The sequence below is a fragment of the Prunus persica genome, chromosome G1 (assembly GCF_000346465.2).
Source record: "Prunus persica cultivar Lovell chromosome G1, Prunus_persica_NCBIv2, whole genome shotgun sequence".
Classification (NCBI taxonomy): domain Eukaryota; kingdom Viridiplantae; phylum Streptophyta; class Magnoliopsida; order Rosales; family Rosaceae; genus Prunus; species Prunus persica.
The window spans coordinates 1,407,962-1,421,947 of record NC_034009.1 but is presented as its reverse complement, the minus strand read 5'-3'; the positions used below and the strand labels follow the sequence as shown (position 1 = coordinate 1,421,947).

Genomic DNA, 13,986 nt, shown 5'->3' with positions numbered 1-13,986 from the left:
TTTTAGAAATATATAGCTTGAAATATTATATAGTGGCCGAACTTTTAAGTTGTAATTTGTTAAAATTTGGCCGAATAAAACATGTACGTATTTGTATCGCCGCGCGGCTATACCAAATTAATATCTATAAAGTATAAACTAATGCAACTAGGAGGGTCATTTTTTCTTATTATTTTTAATTAATTAGTATAGCTGCCCAGCTATACCATTACATATTTAAATAGTATCGCCCCGCGGCCATACCATGGTTTTTTTAAAACAGTATGGCCGCGCGGCTATATTATTTATTTAAAAAAAAAAACCAGATGTGGTTAGAGCCTTTAGAAATAGTATAGCCGCGTGGGCACACTCGGGTTTTTAGTTTTTAAAAGAAATAGTACAGCCGACCGGCTATACGCTGTTTTTTTTTTAAAAAAAGGAACTAGTATAGCCGTGCGGCTATACGCAGTTTTCTATTTTTTTTAAAAAAGAAATAGTATAGCCGAGCGGCTATACTATGTTTTTAAAATTTTTTAAAGAAATAGTATAGCCGAACGGCTATACACGGTTTTTCTAGTTTTATATATAAAAGAAATAGCATAGCCGCCCGGCTATACATTTCTTTATTTTTTTAAAAAAATAGTATAGACGTACGGCTGTACCTATCTATTTTTTTTTAAAATTATTATTATGTCTAAGGCAAAATGGGCAATAATCCTGGAAAAATAACATCTTTCAGCAAACTATAAATCTTACAAGTAAGTACTGCACATTATTTAACACATGAAACAAGATTGCTGATACAACCAAGCATGTGAAACCATCTTTACAAAATGGGCGTGCATGATGCAGCCATGCCCTGCAGGTAGCTCTGGAATCTGGAACTGGATGGCTGTTTCTGCTTGATTGAATATTAAGAAACAGGGGTCCTACAATAAGGGCAATCTGGATGGGCATGAAGCCATGGCAGAAGACAATTGGAGTGGAACTTATGGGCACAACTGAGGTCCATGGCCTGCTCTCCTGCCTCAAAACTTTCTAAGCAAATAGCACAAACATCTCTCTCTGCTCGTACATTTCTGCTGATCACAGAGAAGAAGCCCCATGACCTGCCCAATCCTTTTGAATTTGAACCCATTGCAGCATCTTTTCTACTAATTTGATCAATTGGGTACATGTTCAATAATAAGAAGAATTTTAAAAAAATTGGTAAATATATATATATATATATATATAAGAGACTAGCTGAGTAAGGAGAAAAACAAAGCGAAGAGGCAGAACCTTGAGGAGGGTCTGCAATAGCCAAGCCTCTTCTCTAGCCTCCTGCGAGCTTTGTGAGTTGCTTCATCCAAATCCATGGAGGTCACTTGGTTCACGGATGGCTCCAGCCATTCCCTCAGCGGTGGTGCTTCTCTATACTTGGCATAACTTTCTTGACGGTGGGTTGGTTTTCTTCTTCTTGGAGGCAGATCTACCCCAGGAAACCTTCCAAGCCCAGCCATCTTTTTTGTTTACTTCTATTGTGACAAAAACAAGAAGAGCTATATCATCTTTTTGAGCACATAATCATCTTCCTCAACTATAAACTCTGAAAGGAAAACCGAAGGCATTAATTCAAGTCAATTTGGGCACGTCAGGGACTTGGTGGGCACATAATCTAAGAAAGTGAAAGAGGAGACTTCTTAGAATGTCTATGCAAACACTACTTTGGTTGTTACTTTCTGGCCGGCCTAAGCATAGAGAAACACTTCATTGCCCCTCTCTTTCTCTATCTCATTCTTCCTCCGATAGATGACATGAGGAAAATAATAGAAAGAATGAGACAATGAAACGGAGATAGGGAAGTTTCTTTCACATGCATGATGTCATTATTCTAGTTAACCTCTTCTACGTGTACCATGAAAAATGTACTTTTGCCTTGGTGAACTTTTCTCCCCCCTTGGATTCATCGTATAAATTCATTTATAAGATGAACAACTATAAAAAAAAAAAAAAACACGACAAGGTGTATTCAATTGAGATTTTAATGGATTGTTTTGAAGCTTAAAAGTACATCGGTATTCAATTAGGATTTTTAAGTAATCAATAAAAGTTTGGTGGTATTTAATTAAGATATTTAAATAATCAATACAAGTCCGGTGGTATTCAATTAGAACTTTTAAAAGATAAGAAAAAGTATCGTAGTATTAAAAAACTTATTTATTTTAATGTATTTCATTAAATGGTGTATTGTATGAGACTTTTGAGTGTGTGATATAAATACCAAATCACATAACAAATCCCACCCTCCTATGCTTGTTTCTCATATATGATCTCATACTTTTTTTTTTCCCACTATTTTTTCATGATTTCTATTTTACAAAAAAATAAATAAAACCTTTCAGAAGAGAGATGATAAAGACACATTAACAGAGAGAAGATATTGCCTCTTCTGGAGTTAATGGACATTTTCCAATGGCTCTTCTTTCCTTGTAGACAAGCTTTTTTGGAGCAAAATATCTTTTCGGTTCATAATCTCCTACTCTTTGGGGCTGAAAATATCAAAAGCATAGATGTTAAGAAGTCATCAGATAACATTAATTTTTCAAAATATGAACTCATTAACTATTTCAAAATCTGAACCGATGAAACAAATAGTTGTCAAAGTGATTGTTCAAGAATAGCTACTGTAAAGGCATAACTACTTGGGTGACACTCAAGACCACTTCACATATTCGTGATGATTTTCTATCTATATTCTTGATTCAGCTCTAACTTGCTCTCATGCCACAATCATGATATTTCCTTGTATATAGTGTAATGGTATATGCATTCAGGTTATGTATTTATGTGAATGATGCTGGGTGATAGAGTTCAAGGTTGTATAGAAATATACCTGTAATTGTAATCTATTAAAATCATAAGTAAAATCCTAAGTGAATTAAAATCATAAGTAAAATCATGTAATTGCAATCTATTAAAATCATATAATTACAAATCTGACTGAAATCCATTACATTAAAATCATGTAATTAAAATCTATTAAAATCTCAATTGAATACACCCCTCAAGTTATTTGATTGCAACATTCTAGCACCAAAGCAATAGGAAATATTTTTCCTCACCGCTTTAACCCAAGGTGTACCCTCACCACCCTTCTCAACATTTGACATGTGTTCATTGACATAACCATAATTAACTCTTTACTTTGTATTTATGGAACCATGGTTATGTAAATGTACACGTGTCAAGTGTTGAGAAGGGTGATGAGGGTACACATTGGTTAAAGTGGTGGGCAAAAATGCTCTCAAAGCAAAAACCTTTATAATCAAGCACTTAAAATTGGAATTTCCACCATAATTTGAACTTGGAGTCTCCTTTGGTTTGGTGGGTTTAATATTGGAATTTCCAATATTGTTATAAAACTAGAGGGAGAAAATGTAGAGAGAAGTGATATGCTAAAGATAAAGCTTCACCATGTTTATTCATCTCTTAATCTTTGGTAGAACCACCTATTTATAGGCTTACAAGATAGAATATTGAATACCATCATTTACAATATACCTATAGGTTACAAGTACTAATTACAAATACTTAGTGCATAGGTTACATAAAATCCAACGGTGGAATATTAAGAGGTATGGTGGTCATCCACCAACTCATGCATTTACAACACTCCCCCTTGGATGTCCACCATACAATGACATTGTTTCCTCATTAAAAACCTTGCTTGGAAAACCCAGTGGGACAAAACCAAAGCGAAGGGAAAAAGAGTGAAACTTTCTTCTGAATCATTGATATGGTGTTGGATGAGCTTATATTGCCTCGTTAAAACCTTGCTAGGAAAAACCCAGTGGGACAAAAACCTAGTCGAAGGGAAAAAGAGTACAACGTGCATCTGCCTTGAATGTAGTAGAATTGAGATGCTCCCCCTTATTGATATCTCCCCCTGATTAATATCTCTCCTTCTCTGATTTGAGCAATACAAGCAACATTGTCTTCATAGATGATCATCTATCACACTATTCAACCTGCTTTTCACTTTTCAAATGATTGAAATCTTTAGGAGTATCAACAACTAATTTAGTAGTTAGAATATGTTACAACAATATTAAATTTGAATTCAAAATACTCAAACTCTTAGTGTTAACTCTTAATTAAGAATATTGTGGTACTTTATATCCTTCAAGAGGTTGCTTCATCCGATATATCTCAAATATTTCATGAGCTTTGCGGATTTCCATGTACCATATAGTCTTTATAAATATGCATTTAACACATACTATAAGTTCTGCGTTAAAGTAACAACCGCACTTATAGAAATGTGGATGCATTTATGATGAGATTGGAGACTAAAACCACATGTCTCTCCCAGGAAACCTTATGTCATATTAGTGATCTTATTTCACTTCACAAACACCAATTCGTAACCTTCATACTGAGCATTTGTAATTTGGTGTTTGAGTTATAGGTTCAATATCCAACTCTTCTTATTTAGTGATAAATGGAATTGCCTATTTCCATTTTTGGCCAATCACTTAACTTGTCGACATTCATGAAACGTGATTTAATATAATCATAGCCCTTGATGATTGTAGTAGCTACTAATAAACCAAATGTATCATCAATTTGTGATCCCACAATTCTTATGTGCATACGCATGCATAATTTATAGGCTTAAATGTTAAAATGGTCCCTGTGTTTTATCTCATAGGCCAATTTAGTCCCCGTGTTATGAATTTGGCCAATTTGGTCCTTGTGTTTGTATATGTTAGTCAATGTGGTCCATTCCTTTAAAAATATAAAATTAATTTTAAAAAAAATGTAATTGATGATAAAATTTTTAATTCAAACTGAAAATGGAATATATTTCTTTTAAATTTCACCTTCCCCAATTCGCGCACACACCTCAACCACCTCCCAAACCCAGCCACCATCACCACCGCCACTCCAACCCCAAAACCATAGCCACCCTCACCACCATTCCAACCCCACCTAAACTACAACAACTCTCTCTCTCTCTCTCTCTCTCTGACAAATCATGAAGATCATCATAGCCAGTCACCGTAAGCTTGACGGCTCTACCGCCAATTGATCATCCTGGCTGTAGCAAAAGTCGATGACATCCAGATCCATGGATCGGAGAGGAGAGAGAGATGAAAGGTAGAGTATGAGAAAATCTTAAACAGAAGATAGAAGAAAATTTGCAGCAAGAAAAGAGTAAGCATCAATTCTACTAAGAACCCTTTTTTTTTTCCTACGAGAATCGAGACCATTGGAGGTTGAGGCTGTGTGAGTTTTAATCATTTTAGCATTATTATTATTTGAGTTTAAATCTTTACAATTAATTACAAAATTTTAAATTAATTTTAAATGTTCTTTTTTAAGGTTTTAACATAATTTTGACTAAAAGGATCAAATTTGTTAACAGATACAAACACAGGGACTAAATTGGCCAAATTAATAACACAAGGACTAAATTGGCCGATAAGATAAAACACAGGGACCATTTCAACATTTAAGCCTAATTTATAATCATCTCATTGCTTTGGGGTAGCAATGCCTCTTCAGGGGCTTATGTTGTCACTTATGGGACAAACACCTCTTTTACAATGAATTATTTAGAATATGTGGATCATAACCTCCTATATAGCGTTATTTTTTTTATAGGGCTTGAATTTTTCAAATAATCTCCACTTCTAGGAAGTTAAGTTTTTAGAACCTATATTTCTGACATGCTTCAGGCATGCATTATATATATAGTCAGCATGTTAATGGATTGTGATACGAGAATATCAATCCATGTTAGCATATGTACAACTTATATATGCATTATCTTGATGAGACAAAAGCGGATTGATTCAACACTATTTTACGACGTTCTTTAGGAATTGTCATTTCTCCCCCTAACGGCGGGAAAATTGTCTCAAAATGTAGGAAAATAAACTCACAGTCGTTATCAAATATGTGACCATTTTAGTAGGCACATTCAGTAAAACTGGTGAAGTGATCCATAATTAGATGTTGTATAGGCTCACAAATATCCCCTTGAATTATTTCAGGAAAGATGGCTCAAAGTCAATTTTTGACTGAGATGATCTTATGACAGCTTTTATTTGTGAGCGTTCTTTGTAATGATATTGTTGGACAAGACAATAATTTGAGTCTTTAAACGATGTCCTTACAAATTTATAAAAATCTTATGCATCATTGTGGGACATGGATTGCCAAGATAGTCATGTCACAACATAAAAGTTATTCGGTCAATGAACTTCTAGTTCATGACATCATAATCTTCAACTATAATAGTTGTGTAATATTGGGGCCTCAAGAACTTTTGGTTCATAACATTATAAACTTCCTACCCACAAAAGAAAGTAGGAAGTTTCTCCAATAGACGCCTCTGGCTATCAATATTGGGGCGGTAATACAAAACATTACCATTGTAAAACGAAATTAATTAATAACCTAACATAAATAAAATAAAATATAATAAAATAAGTAAAGTGGTATAAACAAGGAATAAAATAAATCAATTAAAGATTATGAAATTCTAAGATAATCCAATATTAATGTGGATTCAAAATGTAGATAAAACTACAAGTTTAAGAATTGGATTTCCAACAAATTCAGGTTCATATAGGCACAAATAAGTAATGAACTTCAAGTTCATATATAGTATTAAGATCCATGAAAAACTATGAACTTCAGGTTCATATCAATATATATTCGAAACTTCAGGTACGAATACGTAGATCTAAATAAATTGAATTAAGAATTGTGCTTTGAACTTCATACTCAAATCGATGTATATGCACTCGAAACTTCTGGTTCAAGTTCTTGACATATGTAGGCCTCATGGAATTCTGATTTTGATTAATACAAAATCGAGGAGTTTTATGTCCTTATGTGCTCTTTAAATTCGCGGAACTTCATGCCCTCAATTATTTGGAATCAAAGAACTTCAGGTTCTGATTCAATCAAAAGGACTCTATATCCTAATCTAGTTATATGATGAGGATCACGGAACTTCGGGCCCCTGATCTTTTGTATAATTCAAACTCATCATAATAATTAAGATCATACTTAAAATTAAATAAACAAACAAATAAAAACAAAAACATGGCATTATATTCATGTGTAATAAGAATAAGAATTTTTTTTCTTAAACAAGCATGATGAAGTCTGATGGTGAGTACAAAGAAACTCTATACCATGTGATGACTCTAGCTCATATAAGAAGAAAGAAAATTCAGAGAAAGAAAACATACCAAGAGCAATGTCGTGCTGATAACGTGTTATAAAACTAGAGGGAGAAAATGTAGAGAGAAGTGATATGCTAAAGATAAAGCTTCACCATGTTTATTCATCTCTTAATCTTTGGCAGAACCACCTATTTATAGGCTTACAAGATAGAAGATTGAATACCATCATTTACAATATACCTATAGGTTACAAGTACTAATTACAAATACTTAGTGCATAGGTTACATAAAATCCAACGGTGGAATATTAAGAGGTATGGTGGTCATCCACCAACTCATGCATTTACAACAAATATTAAATTATACCGAACTGGATCGAATTTGTAATGTCTCGAGTTTAAGGGTGTTTATCACACTTCAAAATTGTAAAGTCCACTAACAAGTCTCACACATTACTATAACTATTTATTTGGATGATATGATAGTCATGTAGAAAGCCAACAATTAATTGTATAAATGCATCATTAATTCTTTTTCTTTTATTTTTAAAAAGTGATGAACTTGAATCTTATGAACGATAATTGTTGAATAAAGAATTACAACAAGAGTCCGAATACAACCTCACGATATAAGAAATAACCCTTCGTTGGCATTAGGCCGAGAAGTAAATTAAGAGGCCCCACAACATTTTAATTGTGTTAGAAATTAGATAGACAACAAAAAAGAAAAAAAAAAAAAAAAAAAAAAAAAGAGCCATATGTAGCTTGATTGTAAATATGTGATAGCAAATGGATGGACTTAAATTAGAGCTACCAAGGAAAATGAAAGGTTTGGGTTTTTGTGGGAGGACCACTGGCTCTGGTTGATGGTCACGTACGGGTTCACTTCAGATTCAGCTAGAAGTTACTTCTAGATAATGAAACCAAACCAATCCATGACAATTGAGTTGCCCTATAATTGCTACAGTACGGGTTTCGTACACCATCATCATTACAAGTTAGATACGTATGTTGGCCAAACAATTTATTATTTGGTTTGGTGCTGATTAATTGTCACTGCAGAAGTTTGTTCGCAATGAAAATGACAAGTGAGTATAGAGAAACCATGGAAGAAAGTGAAGGTTTTAGGACCCCCATTATGGGAGAAGGTAACTAGAGTTTAAGACTTTCCTCCTGTAAATCTAAAGCTAGTTGTTTAATTATACACTGTAAAAGGTTGTTAGGATTGTATATCAAATCCAATTGTCCAACATCAAACAAGTGATTATTTGTAAAAGGGTATATGTAATGTAAGTGATAGCTCGTTTTAAATTGCACTGAGATCTTATGAGATATATAACAAGTTGACACAAAATTTGAATCCAACTATGTATTGAACTTGTTGATTAAATTGAGAATAATATTTGTACAATTCATGCGATAACCCCAAACATATAAGTCATTGCTCGATCTTCCTGTTATTTTCTTTATATTAGTTATTTTATAAAATTATATTAAAAGAAGGAGATGTGAACGATGTTAATCATTAGAACTTACAACTCCCATAAAAACAATGTAGTTGCTTCACTAATAAAAATTGTGTTCCAGATTAGTGATACCAAGCATCAATTTTTTTACACCTACGCTTGATAATTTAATGGAAGAAAAATTTGGTAACCAAGTTGAAGGAAAGCTATTCTTATTTTGCGAGTGTGATAATAATAATATGTGGTTGAGGCCTGCCTCGTAAGTTGAACATTCCAAAAGATATACATGCCACTAGAAGAGCAAACCCGACATGATCCAAGAGCAATGCAAGATGTCGAATTTGGTTGCCATTCCCTCCTCGACATAACTTTCAATCACCTATTTTTATCATAGCTGGTTGATCGGTCAATCAGTATGCACTGATCAGACAATCGACAAAACACAAAATTAGTTATTCACAAACTTGAGGTTACCTAGAATCTCACAAGATAATATGCTACCTAGTTTCTCATTTCATTACCTAGAATCTCGAAAGATGTGTCATCATGTGCACAGAAGAAGCTTATGCACATACAAACAGAAAACAGAAAAGATGAGAAATTTTTTCATTAACAAAGCATATTCACATTTCACATGCATCTTCAACCTGCAGCTTTTTGATTTGGCCCCCATGTGGTGATCACTTAAATAACAGACATTGTAACAATTGCACCCTGAGTATAAATCAGCCCTTTAATCTGTCTTAACTATAATTGTTAATATTGCTTCAAAAACAAAGATATCAATGCTGACCCCACCTAATAGATCTTCTGAATCAGAGCTAAAATATATTTATAAAATAAAATAAAATATATATGATGTTCATAAATACTTCACTCCAATATCCCTTTCAAATGTATTTGTTGTCATCTTCCATGAAGTTATAATGATTTGGATGGGAAGACTTTTATCTTTTATTTTTTTATTTTTTTATATATAATAGTTTATTTTATTTATTAAAAATATGTGGAACTTTTGTCATAATTCCAAATTTCCAATTCATGGATAACCCCACATTTTTCTAAATTATAATTTGTTTAAGAAATGTCTTCTAATTAGTGTTTTAATTAAGAATTGAAGAGATTAACAGTGAAGGATGTTTCCATGAAGCAAGCAAACACCTAGTCAAAGGGGAAGCACATATAAACACACAGCATGTGACTGCCAACTAATATGATTTATTATATGGATATATTAATTAGTAAAATAATAATACAGTTTACTCATGCTTCAACTATATGTTTGATGTATAAGTTGGGGACAAACACCATCAATTTGATGTTCATGTACGAACCCCCAACTCTTTCAAGAAGCTCGAGTTTCCCTGTTAATTTGATGATTTACTTAAATATTTTTATATTATGTATAAATAATTCATGCATATATAATAGATTAGATAATTGGATTTGTATATTTTGTGGAGGACTATGTTTAATGTTTGAGAATTTTTTTTATCACGTTATGTGACGACTGGTGCGTGAAATTAACAATTTATCATAATAATTGACTCAATAAGAAATAAAATGCATCACTTTCAACATAATGTGATGAGAAAATGTAGTGCATGTAGCATCATTCTTATCACGAACCCTAAAAACGTAAGGTCATCCTGTAATTGAATGCCATGCTTAGCTGTATCTGTATGAATTTTGTTCGTGTGGCTAGAGATCAATTGGTGACCACCATTTCCTAGATGTAACATTTTTTTTCTTTTTTCTGTCACATGACATGTGGCTCCAAATAAACACACCCTAATAATAATCACACTTGTCTCTTCTGCCCGGAACCCTGAGGCCCTGCTATCAGCAACATGTATGGGCATATATGGCAGAACGTCACATGCATGTAATTGTGATTCACATTGACTAACCCCTCCCCCTTATAACCTATCTTCACACTTTTATTTTGTGTGGAAATTTATCCTAATATCGTTATGTGATGTTAAGTATAAATTTATTATTTATCTTTATTAGATTGATCGTAACATTGTCCCGTACTGTAAATATAAGAAGTACTTTAATCCCATTCATTATTAATTTCCTTGTCACATATCCGAGAACCTACCCTCCTCCAAATCGAAGAGGAAAGGCTCTTGGACCATGCTTGGTGGAGGGTATTGGTATCAAAAGGTAACCTTCACAGCTTCACTTGGGATCATGAAAAAACGTAGGCTCAACTCCAACAGCTGGGATTGGATGAGCACGTGAAGAATCAGAGCCACCTCCTTAACTCACAACACTTCTCTGTGGAACCCACAACCCCCATAAGGCCAATCAATAAAACAAAAAATGACAAAAACCCACTAATGGATCCCTTAAAAATGAGTATTTTACAAGGATGCTGCCTCTTCTCGACCCGTTTTCACATGGTTTCTGATCCTCTCCATTCAATATCATTACCAAAACACCCTTGATGACTATATCAAAATGTGAATTACCTCAAGGACAAAAAGGGGTACTAGCATATATTTAGTGGAGGCAAGGAATCTCTGCCAAAAATTATATATATTCCATGAGGTTGGCTGCTACTAGCTTATTATTGGGCAGCTTAATCCTCAAGGAGCCTGAAAAAAAAATGAAAAAAGAAAAAAAAAGATTGAACCAAATATCACCATCTGAGAAGTTACATTTGTAAAGTTAATAACAGAGAAGGAATAATGGAACAAAAGACCAGGCTGTTAAAGAAAAAAAAAGAAGAAGCTGTGACTTGTAACAAAGGAGGAGCATTATAATTTTGAAAGCTACCTATCAAGAACAAACGATCTATCTTGTTGCTTTCTTCTTTCTATGTTGTTGTTGTTGTTGATGGTGCAATGGCAGCTTAGAAGCACACATATCTAACTCAGATGGGGAAGACAGGCAAATGGCTTAGAAGCTTCTTGACAGGAAAGAAGGACAAGGAGAAGGACAAGGAGAAGGACAAGGAAAAATGTCCCACAAACCAGAGTTGTTCTGTTGCAAGTCATGAGAATCCAACAACTCCAATTTCCAATTCACAGACAACACCGAAAGAGAAGAGGAGATGGAGTTTCAGAAGATCATCAGCCACAGCAGCAGCAGCAGCAGCAGCATCAGCTGCAGCTCCAAGAGACTCCAGTTTTATAGATGCAATGCCCACCACACCACCGTCTATGCACACCACATTGGACTCTCAGAATTATGAGCAGAAAAAACATGCCCTGGCTATGGCTGCGGCCACAGCTGCAGTCGCTGATGCAGCTGTGGCTGCTGCGCAAGCTGCAGCCGCTGTGATCCGGCTTACAGCTGCTGCCAGTGAGAAAGCCAGTGCATCTGAAGAGGCAGCAGCTGTCAAAATTCAATCTGTCTTCCGTTCATATTTGGTATGTAACTCTGGAATTCCCTATTAATATCTCCCCGCTAATTGTCAATTGATTTTGCGTTTGATGCTCTGACTTCAATGTTATGTAAATGATCAAATGTCACGAAATAAAATGAGAACTATTTTATTGGTTTTTGTTGTAGGCAAGAAAAGCACTGTGTGCCTTGAAAGGATTAGTGAAGTTGCAGGCGTTGGTAAGGGGTCACCTGGTGAGAAAACAGGCCAAAGCTACACTAAGGTGCATGCAGGCATTGGTGACAGCACAGGCTCGAGCTCTGGCTCAGAGGATCCGGATGGCTGAAGATGAAAATACTGTTATTCCTCCTAGACATTCCACCCCCAGAAGATCTTTGCAGGAAAATCGGTTCCGGCATACATATAATGTAAGCTTCATAGGATGAGAAGTATAGAACCACATTTCTTAACATTCTCTTTGGTTTGCTTTATTTTGAATTGCAATGTTCTTTTTCTTTATGCCATGGATTTCCTACTAAAAATCAGCACAATGTGGTTATTATGTACATTAGGAAATGGACAGAGGCATGGAAGAGAACATTAAGATCGTGGAGATGGATCTTGGAGAGTCAAAGGGAATTTTGAAGAGCAGAAATAGCAGCTATTCAAACCTCTCACAAACAGAGAGAACAGAACACAGATTTTCCACTCAGCATGCACCGAATCAAGCCTACTCAAACCAAGACAGCTACAACCAGCTCTCCCCAGCTCCATCAGCTCTCACTGACTTGAGCCCTGGAGCCTGCAGCGCACATTTGGAGGACTATTCTTTTGGCACAGCACAAAGCAGCCCTCAGTGCTATTCTGCCATGTCCAAACTTGACCCATCAAGAGCACCCTTTGCTTTTCCTAGGCCAGATTATGGAGAGCCTCTGTCCTATGACTACCCTTTGTTCCCAAATTACATGGCAAACACACAATCTTCAAAGGCGAAAGCCCGGTCGCAGAGTGCACCAAAGCAAAGGCCTGCAGATTCAATTGAGAGGCAGCCAAGCAGGCCGCGGAGGGCGTCCATGGAAGGAAGGAACATCCCAAGGGCTGTGAAGATGCAGAGGTCATCTTCTCATGTGAGTTCAACTGCTCAGAATTACCAGTATCCTTGGTATATCAAGCTTGACAGGTCCACCGTTTCACTCAAAGAAAGTGAATGTGGCTCCAGCAGTACAGTGCTCACAAACACCAACTACTGCAGATCTCTTGTTGCATTTGATGTGAGTATTGCTTAACCTAAAATCTCATACTAATTGATTATGAACAAACATGATTTTAAAAAAGAAAAAAAAGAAGAAAAGAAGTAAACATGTGATTTTACTATAGATAGTTGAATTGATTAGATTTTAAATATTTGTGTTGGGTTTGCAGGCACATGGAAGTAGGTACTAACAGCGCATCCCTTCCCAAAATTATGCTTGCCCCAAAGCATAAGAAACATGCAATAGTGTAATTAGAGAATGCAAGCTGCAATTCAATATTGCTGACCTCTTTTTTTTTTCTTGGGATTTTGGTTCTGATTCTTGTGTCATTGCAGCAAGAGTGTGTATTTTATTAAGTTCCTTGATTTGCTTGTGTAGTGTCCCATTTTGCATCTGATGTTTGTATGTAGACATTTTGGCTAAATATGTGTTCCTGAGGCTAAATTCTCAGATAAACTTATCAGGAGCACAGTGTAATTGGATTGTAATCTGTGTATAGAGAATTTATTCTGCATGATTTTTTCAAAGACTGCTGCTTATTCTGTGAGATTTAAGCCCATATGACTTAGAAATTTTGAGAGACTTCAAATAGTTGCATTGCATGCATAAGAGCATCTCCCCTCAGCCATTTTGCTAGAATGACGATAAAACGCAGCTCCAACATACTTCCTATCTGGCTTTCTATTTTGGAAAACTTTCAATTTGAGTTTGGTGACTCTACATTATTCAGATATCCAGAAGGATGTAACCATATGATAAAAATGACCAACC

General features: G+C 35.1%; 2 protein-coding genes across 3 annotated transcripts; one reads left to right on the top strand and one right to left on the bottom strand.

Annotated features, from left to right (window-relative positions):
- Positions 649 to 2,004, bottom strand: LOC18790867 (E3 ubiquitin-protein ligase RNF43). 2 transcript variants are annotated; one of them, XM_007223602.2, is made up of 2 exons: positions 1,261 to 2,004; positions 649 to 1,133 (listed from the first exon to the last, which is right to left on the bottom strand). In XM_007223602.2, the coding sequence occupies exons 1-2, from the start codon at positions 1,479 to 1,481 to the stop codon at positions 893 to 895; spliced, it is 462 nt and encodes a 153-aa protein (XP_007223664.1). In that variant the 5' UTR covers positions 1,482 to 2,004; the 3' UTR covers positions 649 to 892. The 2 variants fall into 2 exon arrangements, with proteins under 2 accessions (XP_007223664.1, XP_007223663.1); XM_007223601.2 differs by having other exon boundaries at positions 649 to 1,130.
- On the top strand, positions 10,735 to 13,762 carry LOC18791523 (protein IQ-DOMAIN 1). The gene is made up of 4 exons (XM_007224396.2): positions 10,735 to 12,008; positions 12,151 to 12,390; positions 12,535 to 13,233; positions 13,385 to 13,762. Exons 1-4 carry the CDS (start codon positions 11,514 to 11,516, stop codon positions 13,403 to 13,405), a joined length of 1,455 nt encoding a protein of 484 aa, XP_007224458.1. The 5' UTR covers positions 10,735 to 11,513; the 3' UTR covers positions 13,406 to 13,762.

What these genes read in the sequence shown, in the direction of transcription:
- LOC18790867 (XM_007223602.2), bottom strand. Translation starts at nt 1,481, where the DNA reads ATGGCTGGGCTTGGAAGGTTTCCTGGGGTAGATCTGCCTCCAAGAAGA. An exon ending in TATTGCAGACCCTCCTCAAG is followed by an intron (nt 1,134 to 1,260) that starts GTTCTGCCTCTT and finishes TGATCAAATTAG; the next exon opens with TAGAAAAGATGCTGCAATGG.
- LOC18791523 (XM_007224396.2), top strand. Translation starts at nt 11,514, where the DNA reads ATGGGGAAGACAGGCAAATGGCTTAGAAGCTTCTTGACAGGAAAGAAG. An exon ending in GGTTCCGGCATACATATAAT is followed by an intron (nt 12,391 to 12,534) that starts GTAAGCTTCATA and finishes TATGTACATTAG; the next exon opens with GAAATGGACAGAGGCATGGA. An exon ending in GATCTCTTGTTGCATTTGAT is followed by an intron (nt 13,234 to 13,384) that starts GTGAGTATTGCT and finishes TTGGGTTTGCAG; the next exon opens with GCACATGGAAGTAGGTACTA.